The 27397-nt window shown below is 36.5% G+C and overlaps 1 protein-coding gene across 2 annotated transcripts in view; it reads right to left on the bottom strand.

The window, feature by feature from the left end:
- Positions 1-2653: 2653 nt before the first annotated feature.
- Positions 2654-27397, bottom strand: part of LOC121418446 (rab3 GTPase-activating protein non-catalytic subunit-like) — a 31477-nt gene continuing 6733 nt past the window's right edge. For both annotated transcript variants that reach the window (XM_041612331.1, XM_041612330.1), the window contains exons 5-30: positions 26569-26692; positions 24556-24757; positions 22791-22889; positions 22026-22174; positions 21643-21722; positions 21075-21173; positions 20662-20801; positions 19770-19995; positions 18714-18943; positions 17984-18048; positions 16364-16687; positions 15409-15733; positions 14907-15004; positions 14068-14355; positions 13079-13234; positions 12427-12547; positions 11462-11638; positions 10355-10461; positions 9280-9346; positions 8282-8388; positions 7875-7949; positions 6824-7012; positions 6521-6634; positions 5007-5303; positions 3196-3354; positions 2654-2827 (exon numbers count right to left, since the gene is read on the bottom strand). In XM_041612331.1, coding sequence (XP_041468265.1) covers positions 2684-2827; positions 3196-3354; positions 5007-5303; positions 6521-6634; positions 6824-7012; positions 7875-7949; positions 8282-8388; positions 9280-9346; positions 10355-10461; positions 11462-11638; positions 12427-12547; positions 13079-13234; positions 14068-14355; positions 14907-15004; positions 15409-15733; positions 16364-16687; positions 17984-18048; positions 18714-18943; positions 19770-19995; positions 20662-20801; positions 21075-21173; positions 21643-21722; positions 22026-22174; positions 22791-22889; positions 24556-24757; positions 26569-26692 — 4162 coding nt within the window. In that variant the 3' untranslated portion in view covers positions 2654-2683. The remainder of the gene's footprint in view (positions 2828-3195; positions 3355-5006; positions 5304-6520; positions 6635-6823; positions 7013-7874; positions 7950-8281; positions 8389-9279; positions 9347-10354; positions 10462-11461; positions 11639-12426; positions 12548-13078; positions 13235-14067; positions 14356-14906; positions 15005-15408; positions 15734-16363; positions 16688-17983; positions 18049-18713; positions 18944-19769; positions 19996-20661; positions 20802-21074; positions 21174-21642; positions 21723-22025; positions 22175-22790; positions 22890-24555; positions 24758-26568; positions 26693-27397) is intronic.

Raw genomic sequence — 27397 nt, 5'->3', positions numbered from 1 at the left:
TTGTATGTTACATGTGCGTCAATGTGGCCTTTCTCCTACAAGCTTTCAATGTCTCCCATTTTAAACCATCCAGCATTTTTGCAACACTAGAATCCTTGCAATGGTTCTTCATAGTAGATCTATTTTTTATTTTTTTGCAGCTCGATGCTGTACTCTTTTCCAATTTGTTCTGGTTTGATGTAGGATGATTAAACATTTAAAACCTTCAGCAATTCTGGTTGCTATTGCCAAAACATGCAAAATTCATCCTGAAGACGACAAGAACACACTTGTTGAAACGTCGAGTTTGGGTTGTCCTTTTCAGGACCAACAATTGCCCATCAAAGATACATGGTGTACCATGAAACCATGGAAACCTTCAGAAGTTAAGGCCTGGTCACACCGCCCAAGTTGTTGGAGCGGTCGTGGAGAGAAGAGAAAAAAAATCATCACCGCTCGCTACTGTTCACCTTTTTCGATTTCGATTGTTGTTGTTGTTTTTTACGATTTTTGTTTTCGTTTTTTCCCCCAATTTTGTGAGTGAAATTCGACTCTCTTCCCTTCCGCTCCACAACCGCTCCAACAACGCTCAGGCGGTGTGACCAGGCCTTAACATACAAAATTTACTATGTACTTATTTTTTTAGAAAATACCAATATCTCAATCTTCTCTCTCACTCATTCTATGATAAAGGAGATCCAAATAAATACTGAAATCAATTTTCTGATGAATTCACATGCCATTGATGATCCGATTTCAAACAAAATTGTGAATCATCAAGTGCACAAAAAAAACAATATGAAATTAAGTAAAACAAAGCAAATACATTGTGTAAAATACAAAATTGCAAATACCATATCAAACTTAATGGAAGCACAAAGCTTAAAGGCAAGGTAAACATAAGTCATAAGCTAATAATTATTACTTTTAACAAGAATTATTCTGGAATTTCATTATTTTTCAAATACTTCAAAAACAATACATATGTTATCAACTTACACTTGTATCCTACACCAATAGATAATTTACTCTGCTAATAAAAAAAAAAGAATATATGATGCGACCAAGAAAGATTATAATATAATTCTCTGCATTCTGTCATACTGTAAATTTCTGGAACTCCTACTACTGCATTGCCATAGTCCTCTAAGAACCATCAGCATTGTCATGTATGCATTTTATCTTGCCATAACTATTCCGACCACTATTCAATTCCTGATATTATCTATCCATCCTGTCTTCCTCCGGCCTGGTTTAGTCTTCCCATCTACTTGTGCTTCCACCGTCATTTGGACCAAGCTGGTCGTCTTTTTTAAAGACTGTATTTTTGGAGAATTTTCTCTTTTTCAGCAGCATTAGCAGGCCTTCATCTTCAGCGACTCTTACTCCCGAATCTATGCATTTGTTTTTCCTCTCTCTGCAACTGACCTGTGCCGGCCGCACAAAAATGTTGTTAGCCTAACAGAGCGTTAACAGTAAGCCCAGTCACATCTCTTGGCTTGTAGAGTCAAAACATTATTTCAATGTGTAAGTAATGCATTGTTGTAACATTAAGCATTGCTGATTAGCAGTTGAAACAGAGCCTCTGTTAGCGCATTTTTAGTGCTAACAATTTTTCTTTGCAGTCAGTACAGGGGAATTCTTCACCAGGCCTACGGCTCGAAAGACTGTTATCTCTTTCATGTCACTCTGTTTTAATATCCAACTTTCGGCACCAAATATTAAGTGCTCAGAAACATATACCATATAAAGTTATAGAACTGAAACATTGTTATTAGTCATCATTGATAATATATGCAGTTCACAGATTTTATATTAAGGAAAATATCTATGAGATGGACATTGGTAATGAATATTTAGACCTCTCAATGTAGTCAAACATTTCCAAATTATTTTTCAGCACATCTCTCTAAAATCAAAGTTTTAAAGGCCAAAATACTGTTTCCGGTGCTACATCTTGGTATATATGCTATGAACAAAAAAAAGAAATTGTATTTTTACATGATAAATTTTAGACTGTCAAATGAATGGATTATCACATGCCTATTTTGAGCCCTGTTGTATATGAAAGCAACAAAGGAAAATCACATTCTAGTTGATTTTCAGCAAATTAAAATAGGGCATATATTAAGTCATGCATCCACTTGTGTTTCACTTAAATTTGAGAAAGAGGCCCCAACATCATCCATTGCTTGAACTGGAAAATGAATGAAAAGCTACATTTATAATATTGCACAGTTTTTATTTCTTTCCAAAACACACAACAGATATTATGAAGATAATATGATTCCATTATATTTCTAAACTGATTTAAGCAAGATAAATATACAGTCAATCCTATCGGTTGTGTCTCAGATGTCCTCACTAAGCATCTTAGTCAGTAATCCTACAGCTTCAATCAGTTGTGATGATAGTGCATACTGGCCGTGTGTATCTTGGATGTCCTCACAAAGCTCTGTTCAAGTCGATGATCCTACTGGCTATGTGAATATAGGATGTCCTCACTAAGTCAATGATATTTCTGGTTGTGTGTATCTCTGATGTCCTCGCTAAGCTCCGTTCAAGTCAATGAGCCTCTAGCTTCAATGAGTTGTAATACTAGTGCATACTGGTTGCATGTGTCTCGGATGTCCTCACTACGCTCTATTAAAGTCAATGACCCTACTGGTTGTGCGGAATATTGGATGTCCTCACTAAGCTCTATTCAAGTCAATGACCCAACAGCTTCAATGAGTTGTAATGCTAATGCATACTGGTTGTGTGTATCAGGCAGTAGACCTACAGCTTGGCCAGCAAGGTGGGCAGTGTCAGAGATAGGTGGGTGTGGGCACCGCAGACTCTCTCCAGACTGTATGATACATAAGAACAAACACACATTGGGTTTACTTCTTCTTTATTATAATGACAATAATATTCTACTTAACGGCAAGTCAATAAAGTATGTAGTCTGGCTTTTATATGTTGGACTGTCCTAAAATAATTTGTTTTCTAGTTTATATGAAAAATTGCAATTCTCTCAAATTATTATGCTTTGAGAATTTGTGTCACAATTGGGTTTTCTTGTCAAAGAACTTTAGACAACAGATTAAATTACATTCAAGTTCAGAATATTGGCTATGGTGTCCATTTCAATTTCAATTGTCTTTGTCATATTGCACCCTTTAATTTCTAAATAGATTTAATTGATATGAACCTTTACAGAAATGGTTTTCTTACCAATGACTTGAGCCATGTGATTAGAGATGGTGGCAGTCTCGATTGCCTTTCTACAGTCACCGAGTCTGCTCCTATAATCAGCTCCTGAGCTAACCTTTGACCTACGATGTGGATTAGTTGTACTGCCATCTCTGTTTGCTCTGCTACAGTCACGACCAGCTGAAAGTTAGCAAGGGAAGAGGGGCAACGTTGAATAAGTACATTATTGACAGCCAATGATTTTTACCTCCAATATAAACGGGGCTTGTTATAACAACAAATTTGCAATGACAGTTAAAGGCTACCAAAATCATACAACTTGATTAGCAGATAGAAAACTTTGTTTTATAGGAATTATGAATTTGCTATTAAAACAAGTCTTATGAAACAGGACCCAGAAAAGGACCACTCAAACTCATTTAGGGATTATTAATAAATAATATCTGACAGAAATTCTGTTACAGTAATGGACAAAGTGTGTGTCACTAGAAGGTTCGTTAGTTTTTTTCTCATACACTCTTACAACTTTTACAATAACTGAATAAGGCTGGAACAGAATATTTAATTGATTCACAGATTACGAGGGGGGATATTGGTATTTGACCCATCCCCCCATCAGCTTTTGTGGCTTAGAGTATCAGTCTGTGGCAATGTAGGCAACCCAGCATCAGCACTAACTGCCCAACTTGAAAGCCATAGTTACCAGTATTACCGAGAACTGATGAGCTTATAATGGAATTAGTTCTAATTTATGAATTATCATGCAGAAAATAGAATTTTAATCAAATGAAAGCCATTTCTATTGATCATCGAGTTATCTTCATTCATTAACTACAAACAGGATAATATTTTTTTAACGAGATAAAAATGTTCATCTGTAAAATTGTCTGATGAAATAAAGAATTGAATTGAATCAAATTGTGCATAAGAAAACCAAGGTATGTCAAGAACCCACATAATGGCATGCACGTTATATACAATGAGCTCACATCTTTTCAGAGACTGCAGCAGTGCAATGCAAGCACAGCAAGGAGATCTCTCATTACCTGGAGTCGGGTATAAGCCGCTTCCAGCCTACCCAGGAACTGGTTAGCATTAACTTAGGGCACTAGGTCTAGACCGTTTATCTAGGCTGAATTAGATTTGGTCCAGATTGATTACATATCAAAAAAGGACTATATAAATGTAGATGAACTTGATATATAGTGCTTAACAATAGAAGGAAAAAAAAAGAAAAATATCATTCATTTCCTTTGGAAGCATAGTTGGGATTATTCATCCTCGGTTGGACCCACAATATTACTATATTTCCCTGGAAGATTTAACCCTCTGCAAAAGTAATAATTGCCACACCAACCTCGGATAAATAATCCAAACTATACTTTCTCCAAGCCTAAAGGTGACCCCACACCTTACAATTGGTATGCGACTCAATTTGGGAATACAACGTAGTAGAATTTGATGCGAATATTGAGACCTGGAATATCTTATTGTGTAATGTTCAAAATCATTGTACGAATACCTATGTTCAAATCTGTGACTATGCTATCATCCTTCTTAGACTAAAAGCAAATTTAATATCTAGTCGTAATGATGTCATAGCAGTCGTACGATTGGCTACGATTTGAAACTTATTTGGCCTTTACTCCAAAATAAAGGCTTACAATTTTACAAAATGGTTATATTAGTATTTTTAAAATTAATTTTAACCTCATGTAAAATGATATGTTCCATTCACATTTTCAGAAAATGAGCAAAATGCAATTTGTTCCAAAATCAGATCGCGAACAGTCGTAAGGTGTGCGGTGGCCTTAATATATTTGTGTACTAACCTCCTGGGCTACGGCATCATAACCACTATTATACAGCTCACAGACAAACTGCCTTTTCACATAATCATTGTCCACCCTTAATGCCAAGGCTAGCTGCTGGGCTACATTAGACCATATATAGGCCAGATGAGTTTTAGGGAGCTTCTTGGGGTTCTCTAGGGGGGCGATACTGCCCCCCTCATCGGAGGAGACAGTGCTGTCTCTCCTATCAGAGGTGCTTCTACTGGAAGTATCTGGTTCTGATTGGTGGTTGGCCGGCAGGGTTAAGGCGGCCGCAGTAACAAGACGTGATAAGAACTGTGAAAAGATTAATGAAAATGGAGACTTCATTCAAATGCATACTTCATTGAAATATTTAAAAATTGGGCTGAATACCAGTACTGGCAAAATATCATCAAATACCATTACACAAGCGGAACTAATTTCTCCCACAAAAAAAGTAAACCATACATATTGGGATTTTGTGTAATTGACTACATACAGCATGACAATGACATGCATCTTCTTCAAAATACATTTGGGCAGATATACATGCACTTTCCATTTTTGAGGGTTAAAGAATGGGACTTCATCCACAATAGACATGGTCAAAACTGATGAAGAAGGAAACATGAATAATTGCAATAACCTAAACAAGGAGAGCAAAGTCAGTAAAATGGTGGAGTGGACAGAACTATTCTAATTTGGGTAATTATCTAAATTGTCTTCATTTCTATCAAATACAAGTTTCTTGGTGATAGGATTTTCTAAAACATCCCATACTTTTTAATAACGGCTTAAACCTGTCTGCTTTCCTGCAAACTGATGTTTATTACAAGGTAATCAAAGCAGATTTTTCTTTACATCGTGAAAAAAGAGACAAGAAAAAAGTTCTCATCAACTTTGTAATTACTTTCTTTCTTCTATAAAAACATCATAAAAATAAAATTTATTAGACTTTTTTTCATTGAAGCCCAAAAAATATGACAATGTTCCAATTCAGTAATCCCCGATATCGATTTGACCTTCCATGGGATTTTGTTTCAAATCTTATATGAAATCCCTTAATACATAATGCAAAATTCTAGATCCTGTATCAAATATAATTTTGAATATTGTCCTGCTTTCATCAATCACAATATGAAATACATTACATTTGGTCTATATATTTTACTTGAAACATCACCAACACTGCAGAAACAAGGTTGAAAAGTAGAGCCGAATAAGCCACATATTGGCTATAAACATGTACTGAAGCTGCTTTATCAATTTAAGAAAATGCTGTCAATATAATTTTCTGTGCAAAATGTTTTTCAAAGTTTCAAAATAAACATTTGCATGTTATCACTCTCTTTATGTATGATGATGTCATAGACCTATGGTTGATGAAAAGCACAATATAACCAATTTCTGAAGCTTTTTAATGTTTAGAAAGCAAAATACTCAGCTTGTAAATATCTTAAACCTACATTGCTGCTATTTAGCTTCTTCATATCTCTCAAATAATTTTGTTTTGGAGTGCGGCAAGCACTTACCTGTTGTCTTAATTTTATTAGTCCATAGTCAATCTCGCTAGATGAGGGCATGAAAGTTGTTCCAAGGGCTTTGAAAAAAGCATTCTTGGTTTTGTAATCAAACAACTGCAACACCTGTTGTTAAAAGAAGACAGATGATTAATGTAAAAAATTATTGTAAATTGTACTAGTTTTTTAAACAAATTAATCAAAATTTCTTCTAATAAATGCTGACATATTAAACAAGTTTAATAAAATATAACAGACGAAATGCTCTCATGTTCTCCTTAACTTAACATAAACAATGGGAGAACCTATACATACCTTCACTGATTTCATACTGAACGTCATGACAGCATGCATGATGATGCACAACTGCTTGTGGACATCGACCAATGAGTGATTAGGAAGGGTTTGATTGACAGCAAGCTCTACCAAGGGGGCGGGGCCTTGAATATGCTGCCACAGGTCTTCTACATCAAAGATGGGAGTCAGTGAGGATTCTGGTTCAACCTGGGAATGGAAAATATACACTCTCAACTGGATGGTGTTTCACAAGGCTTAAAGAGGGATTGGTGCCTGTTTTCACAAGGGAATTTGACACTATTTGGATATAAATCCCTCACAGTCAAACCATGGTAGATCAAGATTTATGACGAGTAGACCCTATGAAAGGAACTGGAAATAGATCAAGATATCTCATTTTTCCTGGTCTGACTGTTGCCAGAGACTTATCAGGCTTGGCTTAAGAATTTCTTGCTGGTACACCGAGTTTGCTTTCCCCATTAGATGTCTCTGTTACAGGTATTTCCTATGCTTTATTTCATCAAATCTGGGGTAAGGAAAAGATAATCAACTCCCTATGAATCTTGACACACAACTGATTTTAAGTGTGAACAGAAATAAAAAAAATCCCAGTTGCATGCTGATGAGTATTCATCAATGAGTCTACAAGTTATATAACATCTGCACATTGGCGTCCTTAAATGATTTCAAGTCATCCTTAAATCTTTGAAACGTCCATTACGTTCCATACTATATCAGTACGGCACATTAATTCAGTCGTGGTACCGATGTATTGAAAGCCATATATATTATTATTATTACATGTCATATAGTAACTTTACATCAAACATTCAAAGACAATATCTTACATTTTCAATCTATCCATTTCCACTTATCAATGACAATAACTTGATTGCATCATGTTTCTTTACTTTTTCGTATCAATTTTGTAAAAAAGCACTGGACCTCTATATTACAGAAATTTGCTTGAATAAGGCATGCATTGTAATTCATTGTGCATCATGCTTTAGATAATAATGTTTTCTCAATGAGTCAACATAAATATCTGAAGTGAATTGAAATATCCTACCTGATATATACAGTCAAGAAGATCTGCAGCAAAACCAAGGTATTTAGCTATAGCTGTCTCACTCAGGCCGACATCCTGTAAATAGACAAAGCACACATTAATATACAGAAATAATTTGGACAATTTCAGTTTGTAAAATTAGTTAATTTCATATCCATATTAATAAGGAAATTATTTCAATATCAATTCCCAGGAAAAATCAGAAAATAGATTTTAAGGTACAAAGATATTGTAAATAGGTACGAAGATATTGTAAATATTTATATCTCTATATTATTCTACACAAATATTCCTTAAAATTGAAAAAAAAAATGTATCTCTGATAAAAATAAATCAGTTTCTAGTATTGTTCTGACTAATCCTCATATTGGCAACAGTCTTGACAAGATTTGAGAAGAATAACCCACCCTTCTACACAGTCTGTCTTTGGGGGCTTTCCCTACTTTGTCCATGAGGAAAGCTGTTGCAGAAACTTTCTTGACCATGAAAGTATGCCACATCATACTAGATACACCTGGGAATTCAAATCAGAGAAAGGTCATAGGTCAAATATTGGGAAGTCTCAATGAATATACAAGAAATACAGAATGGAATATTATGGGTTGCGTGCATGGGCATGGATATATCATGGTGTAGAGGGTAAACATCAGATTACAAACAATGCACAATGCCAACCCCAACCCCCCCCCAAAAAAAAAATTGCCATTTTGAGGGATGAAAAGAAAATATTATTAGTGTAAAGAGTTTTTTTAATTTCACCAACAGACATGTAAATCATATGGTTTTGAGAAAACCAAGTATTTTTCATAAAACCAGCAGTATTTTTATTAAAAGAAAGGAAAAAAAAACAGTTGGCATATCAGCACTAAGTATACACTTCATATACAAGTACTTTGCCTAATTATCTGCAAGACATGAATCCTAGTATTTTAATCCAATCCAATATGATATTATTATTATATATCATTATATTATCATTTCATCTAATGTATAACATTATAAAGATGATAGTAAAATGTTATTTTGTTTCATAAGAATGGTAAAACTACATTAAAAAGGTCAAATATGGATGTTTCTAATATATTTTTAAACATTTTTGGACAACATTAGAAAAACATCTCTCATTTTTTATTATATATAATCTTATTATTAAATTTCATACAGCACCCTTCCCTTTCGGTTACAAAGAGCTGCTCACATATTACTCCAAATTTGGGTCACCTGAAGCAATAATTGAACCCCTCTGAATGATCAGCTAATTCACGGTCAAGATCTATGTTCAACATAAAAGGAGAACCAAGGGAGTGTTTCATGAATCAAATAGTAATTTTGACTGACAAACTTGTTCTGAGCCAATAAGATGCAAAGATTTCAGTAGCTTAAAACAGAGAAAAATACCACTCACCATGTTGAAGGACTGGATTTCTAATTGACCTTAAATGATGCAGTGCACATCCTAGGAATCCAGTAATCTGTAAATAATAATAATAATTGACTTTTATATAGTGCTTTATCAATCTATGACTGCTAAAAGCACTTCACAATTATTATTACCTGGTCAATGAATTCATAGCTGTTTAGGATCCTGTTAGGTGCACACTTGCTAAACCAGTTATAATTCCAAGAGGTCGAGAAAGCTATTTTGAATTCATGAGGAATGCTTGGGTTAATCATCATTATTTAAGCCACCATCATCATCATAACCATCATTATCATCATTATAATCATCATCATCATTACCATCATTATCATCATCGTTATATTCATTATAATCATCATCATCATTACCATCATTATCATCATCATTACCATCATTATCATCATCGTTATATTTATTATAATCAGTATCATCATTACCATCATTATCATCATCGTTATATTCATTATAATCAGTATCATCATTATCATAATTACCATCATTATAATCATTATCCTTACCATCATCATCAATATCATCATCACCACTGTCATTATCATCATCATTATTATAATTATTATAATCTTTATCTTCATCATCTTCATAATCATCATCACCATCATCAATATTAAAATAGCCATCATGATGATGATGGTGATCATCATTATCCTCCTCATCACCACATCCCCATCCTCATTACCATCATCATCATTATCACCATCATCAGAATCATTGCCATCATCACTTTCATCATCACCATCATCATCCACATCATCATCACCATCGCTATCATGATCATCCCTATGAAATCATCTTGACCCTCATAACCATCTTGGCAAATGCCACCAAAACAACAAGCACCTATTTCTTCTTCTTCTGTATCGTTCCTCCGCTGTATCGGAGATCCGATACTGCATCATTAGCGTTAAATATTTTGACGTGAGAGTACATCATCCTTGCCTACATTAACCATCTTAACCATCACCAAAACCATCTTCAGATCATCATCATCATCACAATTATTGATACCTCTATTGACTCAGCTATGCTTTCATTTCCTTACCTCTGGATTTTTGTTCCATTGTACCACATACTCCCACGTGCAATGAGCCTGTACCACATCATGATCTAGGCTGTGCGGGAAGCGAGCACACAATGTATGCAGGGTTTCTGAAATCAAAGAAGGAATAAAATCATGTGTACATACATGTACCGGTATTATGAAAACTGTTTATCAATTTCTAAGAAAATCAAGTATTACTTTTCTGTTTTAACAAGAAAATGATACACCCTGTAGTCTATTTTACATTTAATTCCGCATACTAAGAATCTTGCTATACGATTGGTCAGAAGTCAGTCACATGATCCAGGGTAGTTTCCCCATCAATCATCACTCGCAGTGATGGACCTTTTATGTTTCGCTGATCTTTTTCACCCCACTTGGTCATAATGCGTCATGAATAAGTTTGAAAAGGCACACATTTCGACACTCAATTTTTTTTGTCCATCATTCTCCATCACCTGCAGTGACGATCGCGCAAGATCTAGATGGGTGTGCGCAGTGTACATGCACGCAAAAAAGTGCATTGCCACTTGATTGTTTTGTTGTGATGGCAAAGTTCCTTTGTGAGGTCACAATAAATCTTGTTGGAGCAAGATCTTGGATGTTTGCACACAGATTACATATGCACTAGCATTAAGACAAGCATAGTCGTCTCAATGGAATTTTTTTTCAAAGGAAACGTTGATTTAAAAAAATTCTTATTGAGACGTATTGATATCGGTTTCTTCATTATAGTGGTTCTTGATGCCGAATATAAAGCATATAATCACCTCTTGATTTCCGCCCATCACCTTCACCAACGGTGATTAATAGCTTACTATAAAGTGGGATCCTGTCCCTCGATGTCTTTTTCTCTCCCTGTCTCAGATAAGTCAACACACAATCAAAACATTTCATGACATACCCTGTAGTTTTTTCTAATGCAGCCACTCCCTCACAACCCTGTTAATCATCCATTTCTTCAATATTCTCTCTCTACCCTCTCTCTATCTCTCTTTTTCTCTGTCTCTATGTCTGTATCTTTATCTCTCTCTAGTCAAAAAGAGAGAAAACCAGCAGACTTTCTCAGACAAGTCAACACACAATTAAAATATTTTGATGACATACCCTGTAATTTTTCTATTGCAGCCGTTCCCTCCTGATCCTGTTCATCCTCCATGTCTTCAACACGGCTAGATTCTCTGCTAAGGTTTAGCAGATGACTACTGACTGAATGCTTAGACAGGAAGCCTGGTGGAATGTGATAGTGAGCTACCCATCGGGCAACCATCTCGGCAAAGATTCCTGCCACAAAACAAGATGAAAAGATTAGAGTAAGACAAGTTTAACCCGTTGGAGGCTGAGCCCATGTATATGTGGACGCGGTCCTATGAAAAATGTGCGCTATAGCAAAATAATTCATTCTGCGATGGGTGATAAAGATGATCTTTGGATGTTTCCATGGTGGAGAGAATATTGAAGGCTTTACGGTAAACACCATGTATGTAGTCCTGAAAGAACTGTTTGTTATTCTTTCTTGATTGTATGTTAGCTCTGAAAAGAACTGTTATCGACGTTTCGACCAGTGTGTTCTGGTCGTCATCAGGAATGAAGATCCACTTGAAAAAACTTGAGATTATAACCAAGTTGGTTATAAAGAAGTAATTAAGGTTGAGCCAATAGGAAAGCATGTGATAAAGATTCGAAAATATGCCACCAAAGTTATAGGACAATATTTCTTAAGAGAACAATTGCATATTTTGATATCTTCAAATCAGTGTTTAAGACCTACCTTTTACAGAAATATCAGCTATTTTCTGAAAAATCACCTATTCCATAACTACAAACTTTTTGAAACCATGAATCAGCATGATTAAAGTAAAAAAAAGTATGAATCTTTAGAGAGGTTTTATACGTTGACATACGTTGAAAAAAAAGTAATATTTGGAAAATCATGCATTCAAGGTCAAAAATTATAATTCATCTTCCAAAATAGGAATGATTTGCTTTTTTTGCTATGCTTTTCACCTGTACAGAGATTATTCATAAAGTAGTCTGTACATCTAATTACTGAACATTTTTTTTTGTTTTACCTTTGCCACCCTCCATAACATGTTTGACTGAAATATCAGGCACAGTGACATCAATTGGTGGAAGGGAGCCCTCTGGTGACCAACCACGAGAATAGTCACTTTGAAGTCGGCTTGATGTTGCCTATAAAAAATTATACGAATGAAGCAACATATAACATTTTCTATACCTCAGAAAGGATAAATTTTACGAAAGGAATCCTTTTTCATAACAAAGAGGAGCAAAATTTTCTGACAGGAGTCACTTTGAAGCTGTCTTGATGTTGCCATGGAAACCAGTAAAATATACTTTTTGAATATTTTATCACCAGTTCTTATTTAATAACAACTACAGTGATTCTTATCTGCATGCACTTGAAATTTATACCTCCCTACATTTACGGCAAAAAATGATAAAAGCCAAACTTCCAAAAATGACCAATATTACCTTCGACCTCACCACCACCCCAAAATCTCATCAAATCATCACTCCTATATGCATACATAAGCCAAAGTTTGAAGCTGATCCCTTGAATGGTTCTTTGTTTATCACGAAAATGACATATTTCAATGTACATAATGACCTCTGTGACCTTTGACCTTGTGACCCCAATAGCTAATCTGATTTTGTTTTCTCCTCTCTTCTGTCCCCCCTTTCTCCCTCTCTCTCCCATACCTTGTTAAGCTTGATCTGTAGGAGTCTCTGAAGCACCATAAGATCTCGGAGCTGTTCAATGAGAACATCCCACATGCTCACATCAACCCAATCAGGTGACAGATCCGAGCTGGGCGTGGTCACATGATCTCCGTCTACCTCCATCTCATCACTGTCCTGTAAATGGTCAAGGGAACACGAAGTGACCTGAAGCAGGTTTAACTCTTTGCCCGCCATAGACATCATCCCTCCTGTGCCAGATTAATTGCAGGTTGCAACCTCACGAGGGGTTTTGCATTGACACTGCTAATCAACTCACAAACACTTTTCATTTAAAGAGAAGCTTTGTGTGTACATACACACATCACTATTGTGTATGTGTGAATGTACAATAGACCTAATGCACTCTGTGAATGAAATTTCCGCAGTCACACAAATCAAAGAAATGTACTAAAATGGTAGGTGGTTGGAAACCAGTGTGTTCACATGCCCATCATCAAACACTGAATACAAAGAGGCCTCAATCAGTTTGAGAAAGTTCTCATGACAATACATAAGGGAATTCAAGCCATATCTTGGAGCAAGCTAACTTTCCACATGCCTACAGTACTTCCAAAATGATATGTTCTTTCTTACTCTCAGTGAAGAAATATTTTAAGAATGCAGTCTCCTTGACACCAAGGGGTTTCTAAAGGTTAGAATAGGTAACCTCAATCTAATATAGAACAAGGGTATCACAGGAGTATAAGGCCTTCACTTACAAATAATTTTACACCAGAATACATTAAATTCATATGTAGGCTTTGTCAAATATTTTCCAGATTTTGATCAATATTACATTTATTTACAATTTTCCATGTAATGTTCATGTATGTTACCTTTGAATGTATTTTTTTTTAAGATGAATGGAATAAATACTATCAATCTATCAAAATCAAATCAATCAAATAACATATTTCTCAAAGTGACAAGTTTGAGGCCAACTTTATGGTCAAGTATCATAAACCAACCTGTAAACCTTTGGAATGGTCCACTTTCTGTCTATCCATATCCCTGACCAGACTCCTGACCACCATGCCTGCCACCTCGGCCCCACCCACGTGGCATGTCTCATAGAGCAGCCCATGGATGATCTCCATCTCCCCTGGGGGTATGTTGACCCCACCGAGGGGACGAGGAGAGAAGGGCATGGTGGGAGAAGACACCTCTGTCATCAGGGAGTGGAGGTTGGTTGTTGTGGTGATGGCGTCTTTGAGGAATTCGTTCTCATTGTGAAGCCAGACTTGAAGAAGAAGCATCTGAATATAAAAGAACAAAAATATCATAAAAAGCACTGCTGGTCGGATTTCAATTGGTAAACTGCCAATTGGTCTACACCCACTTTCTGTTTGGTCTCATCCCATGTGGTCTAAAGGCACTGTCACATCATTCCAAGCAAGCCTTGCATGTGACTTACCATGACTGTTTTGGCTACCTGCAGGTCGCCCGCATTGACAAGTATCTTGCACATATCTCGCATGCAGTCGCCTGCAGTGCGATCTAATCATCACCACCACCAACATCATCATCATCATTATCATCACCATCATCATCATCATCATAATCATCACCATCATCATCATCAACATCATCTCACAATCAACATCATCTCATCACCACCACCATCATCATCACCACCATCATCATCATCAATTTCATCATCACCACCACCATCATCATCATCAACATCATCATCACCACCACCATCATCAACATCATAATCACCACCACCATCATCATCATCATCACCATCACCACCATCACCATCACCTTCATCATCACTTTCATCATCATGATCATGCATACTTACAATGGTGTCATGTGAGCCTATCTCTGCATCCCTGATCACTTCACACAGCTCCAGAGAGGAGCAGCTGTCTACTAAACATGGCTTGAACAGGTACATACCTAGAAGGAATACATGTATAGGCAATTCATTTTTTATAATCTCCATCAATTTCATGAATTCAAATGAAAATCAATACATTCCTCAAACTGAATGTTCTTGTCTAAGAATGATACTGCTCATTAATGCAGCATGTAGAATACATCCTTTTCGGACAATCATATAGCAAAGAAAAAAAAGTTAAATCATGTTGACAATTTTTTTTTTCAGATATTCAAATCCAAAAGTTTATGTACATCAAAGATCTTCAACACAGATAAGCACTTGTGGACAGTTTATTAGCTGTCCCACTATATCATTATGGTCGTTTTACTGGTTTTTGTTCATGTTCATGTTTAGATTGTTACCAAAAGAGGCATTTATTTTGAAACATGGTTTGTAAATATGGGCAAAACTTCCAATATACCTAATGTCAAACGTTTCTCTTCTGCCAGATTCTCCTTGAAGGTGACCTTCATCTTGATTTCTTCAGCAGCTGCTGGAACTTCTTCCTCTGCATTCTCTTCCTGCTTCTCCTCTGTTTCATCTCCTTTCAACGTTCCTTCCCCCTTTCCTTCCTTGTTCGCTCTTTGCACCACGGTCTTGAAGCAGCTTAGGAATGTCGCAGGATCCATGCTGTAGTCCGATGCAAAGTGCACCCTCGCTTGGCCAGAAGAGGACAGGTAGGAAGTGATGTCATCCAGAAGAGACTCAACAGAGGTCAAATCTTGCTTTAATTTTGAAGCCAGATCCTGGACAAAATATATCATTCAGCTATTATCAACATAGATCACATTAAGAGAGGAAATAAAATAATAAACCCTGTTTTTTTTTCCGCAGCTGAATACAAATTGATCAAAATTCACAGAGAGAAATGTCCTGTGTATTATCCACTGTACAAGCTAAGCTTTATCATTGATATTATCAAATCAATAAAAAAAAAACACTGTACATGTATATCAGGAATCATTTCTTTCCTAAAATCAAGATAAAGCTATTATAATCACAATTGCATGTATATTCAATACACAGTATCAAACAACAAATAGGTAATTTTGGAATACATCAGCTATGTAAATACTTAGCTACACATTAAGTTTGTTTCCATTATCTTCTCCCATTTCAATACAGATTTAAATGATTATGTAATTGGGAATTCCATAAAATATGTTTTTAATAATTATGATACTAATCATGACTTGGGCCATTATTTGTCTCTATTTATATAGTTTTTATGAAAATTTGCGATGTTCTCAAATGATTGTGTCTCAGGCACTTATTGTAAGAAATTAAGTAAGAATGGAGGAAAATGAGGGTTGGGCATTTGAAAACGTTGATTACATCATGGATCTGCTCTCAAATTATAATGCATAGTTATTTACCTCTGCTGTGGTTCTAGGAGTTGGGCCAACACCACCTTCTCCTTTCCCCTCTGCTGCCTCTCCTCCTGTCTCGCTCCCGTCCACTTCCTCCCCTTCCGTCCTCTCCTCTCCTCCTTCCCTCTTCCCAGCCTTCCTCTGCAGGCCTTGTATCTTGATGTAGGCCTCGATGAGCTTGACCTGGCACCCGCAGTACTGCAGGAGACGTCGGCTCTCGTAGTCCATGCAGCTGGGATCCTGGCCGCCGAGCTGGTTGATGAGCACCCTGATGATGTGGAAGAGTTCTTCGGAGGACATGCCCTTCGCTGACAAGGCTTTATCGAGGGCCTGGGGAGTGTTTCATGAAACCAACAGACAGTGATTTTCACTGACAAATTTTCTCTGAGCCTAACAGAAACAAGGTTTTTAAGTTGTTTATGAATAATAAAAGGCCAAGTTAACTAATCCCCTGGAAACGATTTTGGGTCAAATGTCCAAGAAAAGTGGATGAGAAAAGCATAAAATCTAGGCACTGTTTCATGAGAGCTTTAATCTTTGAAAAACTTTTCACTAACACGTAGCACACTAAAGTGCTCCTGCTTCTCCTCAACCGATCAATTACTAATATCGCAATAAAATTACCCTTGAATGACAACCTAAAGAGCAGAGTTCATGCATACTGTCCATTAAAGAAGAGATTGAGCCCTCACAGTACATCCTACAGTATATATTCACTTGATATACAAGCAGTTGGTCATCTTCTCACACAGGACCGTATTCTGAAGTTAAAGTTGTGGTTTAAGTATGGATAGCCAATTGTTACATAAATCACTAACAGTTGAGATATAATATTCCAGCTCATTTGACTCTCAAATCATTCATAATTGAGTAGGAAGTAAAAATAGATGATTGCCTTCACCATCAATGAATCAGGAAAGAGCACAGTAAACATAAGAAACATACAACTTTTTGACACTTTGAAAATTTGGACACTTTTAGCTTCCTATAATTTTTGCACAGGGTTAGACCATGGTCTAAATTACACCTGACTTCAGAATAAGGGCCATAGTCTTTACATGGGATAAACTCATTTGGTCCACTATCAATTAAATGCTGTTTGATCAGAGCATGTGGGATGAGACCAACGTTAAGTAGACAGAGCGAGTGTAGATGAATCTGCACTTAACCATTCCTGCTACTGGTAAATAAATTGAAATTTACTTGGTAATATTATCAAGTCATTTAACCTGTGCTGAAGCATTCCAAGGATTAAAGCTCGTCAACACAACCTTAACATAAAAAACGCAAATATCTTACTCTAAGAAAATATGTCATCACATAGATAAGTGATAAAAAGTATTTCTGTGCCCCATCTTACAAAGTATTACAATCAATCCAACCGATCGTAAATGGAAATCCATCAGTGTCATAATTTTTTCTACAGGATATTTGCAAATGTCCTTTGTAAACAGAGAGAAGCACAGTGAATGTTCACGAAAAAAATGAATGCATGAATATACATCATAGCCAGAACATATTTTGAACAAACATACATAAAAGACGTTGACGTTGCTAGCCGTCCATAGTTGTGATTGATTTGATCAATCGCAACTCTATGTAAGACAGGACCCTGATGTCATTTACCTGTTGTTTATATGCAGTCAGTTTCAGGTCTTGCAGGATTTTACTGATCGGTTCCACAATAGGTTCTGGGGAAATGTAGAAAAAAATGAAGTGATTTAATTAATCGGCATATGGGCATCGCTCCAATCTTTGGTGTGACTGACGTTTGTCAATTCTGACATATTTTCATAATTGATTACTTTTATGGGGTATACTAATAAAAATTTCATGATCGGTCCTTTCAAAATAAGGAAAAGCAATAATAATAATAATAAAAATGATGATAATGATAATAAAAAAAACATTTAAAAAGTGCTTAATACAAATTTTCTAAGTGCTGCATACAACCACTCTGGCATTAGAACAGCAACCCTGATCAGGTGGTTAAGTACTTATTTCCTTACAACCAGGTGGGTGTTTCATAAAGTTATTTGTACGGTTACACACAACTCTACGCATGACTGGAATATGTTCTTAGGTCATATATCAATTATACGGGGATATCACATAGCACAAGAAAGGATCACCAGTCATGCGTAATGTCATTCGTATCTTACGAACACCTTTATGGAACACCCACCAGGTACCCATTTACTTCACTTGGGTGTAGAGTAGCAAATTTAGATTAACACCTTGCCTCAGGATGCAAGAGCTGTAATGGGAATAGAACCCTGGACATTGTGGTTCAAAGTCTGGAGACTTTTCCACCAAGTCAAAACATCAGTACTACTAGTAAAGGTCTTTTACTGACCTTTGAGAGACCTCCGGTGATGGAGGAGACTCGACAGCTTCTTGATGAGGTGAAGATCATGGGCCCTCTTACTGTTCTTGTCACTCAGCGCAAGATGGAAAGGAACATTGAAGGTCCGTACCAGGCCGCTAGGCTCTAGGAGACAGCACTGTAACATGTGAGGTCTGGTCCGGGAATCTTGAACGGACAGGCTGTTCAGACCCATCACTCCATATCCTGGGTATAGGAGTCTGAGCAATACAGATTTATTAAAGTGAAGAGAATTATCTGAATTTCAAATGTGAGATATGACTTTGAGGACATATGGCAGCCAAGATTTAACAGTGTATGCACATGAATCATGAAGATTAAACAGAATCCATTCCAAATAAATATAATGGCATGCAAGACTTGATACATTGGCTTCAGATAATCCAGTTCTCAATTCCAACACTCGCTAAATTAAGGAGCAGACAACATTAATACGCCAGGTTTGAATGAAAATTTGCTAATATCAGATGTTTATTGCAGTTAATTGATGTCTGCTTTTCACTGCAAACATTTTGAATACCGGTAGAATGATTTGACAAGTTCAAATCCTAGGTTGTATAAATCAGGCGACTATTCTATATTCTGAAATCCAGTTTAACTTTGACCATGGTGACACAGTGCTAAAATTATGGGAAGCTAAAAATGTCCTTTTTAAAATCAATGTATGCTTTAATGGTGAAGAAAACTATTGTAGTTATTATTCCCAGACTGCTATTAATAATTTCTCTGTCAAATGAGCTGACAAATTTAACCTGGGCCCCATTGCATAAAAGTAACTATTATGATAACTTTGCCATCCAATGGTAACTTTCATGGGATCCTTGATTCTGATTGGCTGATGAGCATTGTTACCATGGTAGTTAACATTGGATGGAAAAGTTACTAAAGTAGTAATCTTTATGCAACGAGACCCTGTACTGCTAGAGATTCAGGTCATGATTGACAATCCATACTGAAACCACAACTTTAGACAAGAGCTAAAATTTAACCACAGTTCAGAACACAGGCTAGAGAGTTTAAGCCTACCTGCATGACTTTGGAACATTGAAGGCTGCTACACGCGGTCCCTGCTGCGTGTTCCACACCTCTATGATGCCTCTCCTGGGTGCGTAGATCACCAGGAAGAGAGCCACTCTGGGTCCATGCTTGCTGCCTGCACTGACCCTGGGCTTCTTACTGCCGTGGTCTGAGGAACGCTCTCTGTGGATATCCTCAACCACCTGGATCCAACCGCACTGCGCATCCCGGTATCCTGACAAATCAAGGAGTTTCTATCCTCTATTAATTTACCTTTTAATTATCATAATAATAATAATAACACCAAGAGAAACAATAATGATAATAAAAATGCAAAATCTATCTAGGGTAGCCACTTTCAGTTCTGAGAACTGTTGTACTAGTAAGCCCTACTTAACGTGAAAGCTAAGGTGTCTATTGGCACTCAAGCTATCAAGCCATTTTAGATTTGGCATTTAAAGCATGACTCTTTCTTAAGTCATATTTCAGTCTTTGTGAAACAACCGAGGACAGAAAATTAGTCAAACCTCAAGATTTGTCTGTTTTGAGTGAAATTTTGAATTTCCACCATTAAATATACTTTCAATTGTTTAGAAGAAATTAAATGTCCTGTAATAACATAAATGAATGATTTTACTATTACAGAATTATGTTATCAATAACCACAAACCAAAGTTCTGAAATCCTGGATTTACCATGTGAACCAATCCACACATCCTGACTTTTATGCATCTCTTGGCATTTACAGGTGCCATCTGAGCCCTCTTTCATGAAACATATAATCAATGGCAATGCTCTAACCTATTAAACTAATGCTATTTGATTGGATAAGAGCAAACTCGTCTCAGATTTATAGCGATTGCTATCAAGCGAAACTTTATGAAACCCAACACTGTTTTACCTTTCCACATGCGTACTGCTACTCCTCGACTGACATCAATAAGTGACACCCTGCCAAAGCTGTCAGTGCTAACAGCTAACCTCATACCTGGTGCTAATACAATGCTATCACCATGACGACGGACATCAGGTAATCCAAATCTACATGAATGTGAAGAGTGGAAAATAAAGATATCTATTAACCTGCTGATTAGTGAAATATTTAATTTTCATGATTGTACAGGAACCACCATGCCCTAGAACATCTTGATTACTGAATTCTGTAATTTTTATAGGTTTTGTACAGGGGTCAACAGGTTAAATTGTTCATCAAGTTAACTTCATTCGCTGCTTACACACATGACATAGAAAAAGTTGAAAACCACAGATTCAGAACCAAACTTTGTGAATTTCGGACATCATGCCCATGCTTACCTTATTGGAAGTGATATTGCAGGTTCAATTCTTGGTTTTGTCTTGCTAGGGGCTTGCGTGTCTGTATTCTGCTTGTTTCCACCAAATCCAAACCAACCACTGTAAAAGCAAACAAATAAATCAATTCAGAGAGCACATCATCTTACATTACACAAATTTTGAAGTTATGCCCATCAATTATCAGACTTTAAATGGCTAAATCACCCTCACCGCAGCAAAAAATAGGATTGTAGATTAACTGTTGTTCACTTAATAAAAGCATTATGTAGAGGTGTAACAGCCAAGAGGACAAGGTCTAGGGTTCAAATCCCACATTAGCACTTGCAAAATTTGGCAAGGCATTTATCTTCATTTGCCACTCTCCATCCAAGTGGAGTAATGGGGACACTGTAGAAAGGAATTCCTTGAATGCTCAAGCACCTAATACAGGTAGCTATGCTAAAGCCAGGATAGCAATATGCGGTGCTTAAAAATATTGTATTAGGCACTATATAAACGTTGCATATCATTATACAAATAAGGATATTCTTAATGGAATGAAAGAATTCAATAAAGGTTCATTATGTACCTTGCAGCAGAGAATATGGCTGACTTGAGCTTGCTAGCAACAGCTAAAGCCACATCAGAGAAAAGAGGTTGAGCACTTCCCTGGAGGAGTAGGAAAAGAAGTGGTCACATATAAAACAAACAACCCTCCAATACAGTTAAATTGTATTCTACAAAACTGTGTCGGAAAGATTGGCATATAATGCATTGTCACCTTGCTTTGACAGATAATGAACATTAGGAAATTAGAATACAAATCCTGATTTTCATGAATTTTTCTGAAGTAAATTTTCATCCAACAGGCCCTTGTAATAACAAGTTATGGACTACAGCAAGGTAATCATTAATGGTCATAATCTATCAGACCTTGTTATACAGATTCCACCATAATGATTTTGTTCCTACCTCTAGAGCAAAGAAGAATCCTAGGAATGGTCCGGCCCCTGTTGTGATATACTTGTGACAGACCGGGGGAGAGGTCTTTATGGATGCAGCATAGCCACCTAGGGTTGAGGCTGCATGGAGCTGGTCAAAGGAACAACTGGTCACAACACCTACACAAAACACGATATATGGGGCACACATTATCATTCAGACTAAGACATTCATCAAATTGGATAAGACTGCCGAATGCTAGTTTTGGTAACGATGTCAAAATGAGTTCGTACAGAATCCAATGAAATGACCACCAAAGTGTCTGTTTGTATAAATAAAAAGCATGTGCCAAAGGATTCTGGAAGAAATTGTGTAATTGCTGAGAAATCAGCAAATAAGCACAGGATTCGGGTAGAGCGTCGTGCCCGACGCCCTAAGCAATAATTATACATTGTCCCACGTGTGCTTATCTGTGTTGGGGATTTTCGGTGTGAACATTTTTCAACATAGATTTTAAGATTTCACAAAGTTTAGTTAATGTAACTGTACCAGATCTAGATCCTCAAAGATATACTGACAATTAAGCCTCGTTTTACAGGCTTTTTCATGAAATCAGCGTTTACTGCAACTACTGGAATTTCTCTTTAAGGTAATGTCCATAAAGTGTCTTCTTCACTAATATCCATTAATTTATTCACAATTCATTTTAATTCTACCTTATTAGAATCCCTCATTGAAAATCAGTTGGTACCATATAATATAGCTCGCTCTTCCACGACAATATTTAAGGCATACCTGTGCTAATGTGGTCTACTATGGCATCTTGTTGCTGTAAACCCCATTTCTTGTAGACAAGTGGTGGTGGTTGTATGTTGTCACTTCCACTGGCAGCAGCTGCAATGAAATCAACAAGAATGACACTTATTAATATTCATTCATTTCTTAATGAATTTATTGCTGATGCATTCATTTATTCATTCATTGGGTGATTTCAAGTATGGTATTCAGTTTTGGTGTTGAGAGAATGGGTGATTTCAAGTACGGTGTTGAAATCTGGTGTTGGTGTAACACCAACACCAGCCACAACACCGTACTTGAAATCAGGCTGGTGTTGGGATTGACCTCGAAAAATATGACGTATTTCCGGCAGTTCGTGTTGAAGAATGGTGTTGAATATCGTCTGCTAAACCCAGCACTGCGGCTGGTGTTGACGATCTACGTGCAATTTCCCCATTCACCAACACCAACCCCCAGGGATTGGGAAAATCATGATTTCAAGTTCGGTGTTGGTGTTGGCAATCTCAAGCTCGTGAACAGGCAGCGAACACGATGAAACATCCCCGTAAAATTTGCTTTTACAGTTAAGATGAGTTCAAATTATTTGAGCTTTATATATTTTGATGAAGAATAATGTTCACTCTTTCGAATTCTTGAATTAATTAAAGCATTTGTATTCTGTACGATGAGAATTTAATGCATTTCTCTCCGATTTCATTTTCGTCGTCGAGACTTCTCGCGTGAAGTTGAGATGATTTAGCAGCGCAGCGCAGAGGCGTGACGTCATGTGCTATCGATAAACGCAACCGGTATCGTTCCTCTGAACTCAGCTCGGTGTTGGAGCTCGGTTCAGCGGATTTTTTACGCTCTCAACACCAACACCAGATTTCAACACCGTACTTGAAATCACCCAATGAGAGCATGAAAAGGCTGCTGAACCGAGCTCCAACACTATTGGGGGTTTAGAAATAAGATACCAATCATGTTATCGAGAGCTCATGACCTAACGCCTCTGTGTTGTGCTGGCGATCATCATAACTTTACGGGAGAAGTCACAATGATGAAAGTGAAATGGGGGAGAAATTGCAGCAAAATCTCACAGTACAGAGTGCAGAGGCTAAAATCACAGCAAGAATCTCAAAAAATAGATAACATTGTTCAATTAAGCTCTAATGATTTTAATCTGTAAAAGTTAATTTTACTGGGGAGTTTCCTCTTGTTTGCTGCCTATTTGTGAGCTTCAGATCACCAACACCGGTATCTAACTTGAATGCACAATTTTCTCAATCAGTAGAAGTTAGTGTGAATGAATGGGGAAATTACAAATAGATCTTCTCCGTCTGCTTGGTTCAGCAGACAACTTTCAACCCAATGCTCAAAACAAACTACCATGGCCCCGTCTTACAAAGAGTTAGATTGATCCAATCAGCCACAAATATGCAAAGCCAGCAATCTCCACATCTAAAATGCATGTTTGTTTAAAATGTTTTCTAGAAATGATGTATATTCATAAATCCGTAGTTTTCTTGAAAACTCGGTGCGTTTCTCCTTGTTTCAAAGGACGTTTGTGCAAATTTCCTGTAAAAAATTATGTCATTGATGGATTTCTACATAGTTGAGGTCCATCGGATCAATTTCAACTCATTGCAAGACGTGGCCAAGAAATATTTCATATTTACCAAGGGCACCAAGGCAGCTTAGGTGTGTACCCAAAGCAATCTGCCTTCATCGCCTTACGTTAATACAAGCCATGAACGTGTTATGAAAATGTCCCTTTGTTTACCTTTAGCCAGCTGATTCCGACATGCTCTAAGAGACTGGAACAGACTAAAGCCATCCACTGTCACCAGTGCTGTAGGATAGAGAATTGTGAGCTCTTCTTGCTGCTCAGCGACTCCAGCATGGCGTGGCATCTCATACGTTCTTCCTTTCAGCTTCAGGACAGGGTCTTCATGGAGGAGTTGAGCGAGGAGCAGGGAACCAGTCTAAAATGGATAAATAAGCAATTACAGATACGATATTCCCCTCTGGAAAAAAATCTGAAAAATAGCCAAGGGTCGCTAAGTCACCGCCAAATTCCAAGGTGCCCTGTTCGGGATTACAAGCTCTTGCATAGCAAAGAAATTGAAAGTGATTTTTTAAGGTCTGCATGATAGTATCATCATTTGACTTTAAAAGCAGTAAACACAGCATGAGAATGTTTTCAGGCAAAGGATTTCACGTAAAAAATAAATTAAAAAAAATAAAATTAACCTACAAAAATGAACAAAAAAAATCATGAAAAAAAAATTAGAATGCCTGCATTATGTAATTGGTTCCACTATGTCTAGAGCAGCTTTTCACAAATGACCCTTTCCTTTTTTCCAATTCAATAGGTACTAAGTTTTAATAACTGTTGCATTTTCACAAGAAGCTTGACTGGTTAATACCTATCTGCCACATTTAATTTTAATCATGAAACCACTGCATAGGCCAGGTGACACAACCTGAAGGTTCTGTTTACATACAAGATTCACTAACATTGTCCACTAATCGATTATCAACTGACCCATTGCCAAATACCAGACATGACTCAACACTCTATAATCATTCTTTAAATGGGATATCAAGCCTATTTTGAAATAAAATATCAATAATCATGCTCATCTTAGTAATTCGAAAAGCACTATAACCGCCTACAGTCAAGGACTTTTATCTGCTCATAAGCAAATTTTCATTATGGTTCATAGTTGCATATATTACAAATAAACAGTGAAATACACTCTTAAAATATTTTGAACTGGTTTAGAACATAAAAAAATAACTGTGACAGGGAAAAGGTCGAACAGTAAAAAAAAAAAATTATAACATATATATACCCAATATGTCAAAGTATAAAATGCAAATGACACATAACTCAATGTTTTAATGACATATTTCCTTCTGAACAAATCTCCAGACTAAATGAAATGAACTGGAGAGTATTGTTCACAAAAGCTCCTAACATCATTGCATCTGATTGGCACAGAGCAAAGTAGTGAGTAAAAATCAGTGATAATTTGTTTGATGAAATACTCCCCAAATGGTAATTGAAGGAATCCATTGCAAATATGAAAGAACAAAACACACCTCAATGTAACTTTGTAAAATATGAAATTGAAATAATATAGTAGAATGACATTAAAGGGGAATGAAACCATTGGCATAAGTAGGCTTGTGTCGATACAGAAAAATCAAAGAAACAGATCAACAAAAGTTGAAAAATCAAAAAAACAGATCAACAATTGTTGAAAAATCGGACGAACAATGAGAAAGTTATGAGCATTTGAATATTGCAATCACTAATGCTATGGAGATTCTCCCATTGGCAATGCAACAAGGATGTGTGATGTCACATGTGAACAACTTTCCCTTTGATGGACTATGGAATACCCCCAAAATGTCTCTATTTATTTTTCCTTATGCTGATATAAACTTTTGATCCATGATGTATTCTTAAAAAATCTCTATTATATACCCTCCTATAGAAAGAACACATGATCTACTGATAAATGTGATAAAAGAGGCAATTTAAGTGAGATATATACTAAAGTAATGGGGAGAGTTGTTCACAAGTGACATCACACATCTTTGCCAATGTGAGGATCTCCATAGCATTAGTGAGCGCAATATTCAAATGCTCATAATCTTCTCATTATTTGTCCTGTTTTTCTCAAACTTTTGTTTATCTGTTTCTTTAATTTTTCTGTTTTTGCACAAGCTATCTTATTCAAAAAGTTTCATTCTCCTTTAATGGCATTAAATTATGAGCGCTCACCTCTGTGTACATTCTAACATAGCCAGAGGTGAAGCCTAGAACTACACAGGTCCAGTCCGGAGCACCGTGGGACGATCTCTTCTGTGAGGCAAGAGGGACACATACTGCACATGTGATGCACTCCCTGAAACAAGAGAATAAAAGATGTCAACCATTAAAAGATGAGGAAAGAAATAACAATGATGATGAGGAGAATGATATCTTAATAATAATTGTTTTTATAATTGCTTCCTTTATCAGAAATCTATAAGCACTCTCCAATAATTGTGGCATAAATTTCTATAACAAATTTACTGTCAGTCAATCAGGTTGAAGGATTTCATTACATAGAATCTGTTATTACAAATTTGTTATTACAACAAGTATTATGAAACAGGCCACAGGGATGCATCTCTAAATGCTTGGTCTCTTATTGAAAAGGTGCTATAGAACTATCAACAATTCTCATAATTAAAGGGGAAGTTCACCCTGATGAAAAGTTTGTTGTAAAAATGGCAGAAAAAAGTTTCAAAATATCGATGAAGGTCTGAGGAAACTTCAGGAAAGATTTAAAAAGCTATTACAATTGGCTTTTATGACGTCATAAGTGAGCAGCTGCCCCATATGTAATGTAATATAAAATGCATGAATTTCATTTTTTCAATGGATCCTGATGACTTATTTTTGTTTTCACTTCATGATCGGGTGTGAAATGATTTGTCTATTGTTTATATATACTGAAGGTACATTGGATACCATTTTCAACTTTCTGAGAAAATTACATTTCATTGATTTTTTACCAGTCGCTATGTAGGAATGCTGCTCGCATATGACATCACAAATCACATGA

This window comes from Lytechinus variegatus, chromosome 7 (assembly GCF_018143015.1).
Source record: "Lytechinus variegatus isolate NC3 chromosome 7, Lvar_3.0, whole genome shotgun sequence".
Classification (NCBI taxonomy): domain Eukaryota; kingdom Metazoa; phylum Echinodermata; class Echinoidea; order Temnopleuroida; family Toxopneustidae; genus Lytechinus; species Lytechinus variegatus.
Note: the sequence above shows the minus strand (reverse complement) of the source record. Positions and strands in the feature narration are given on the sequence as shown.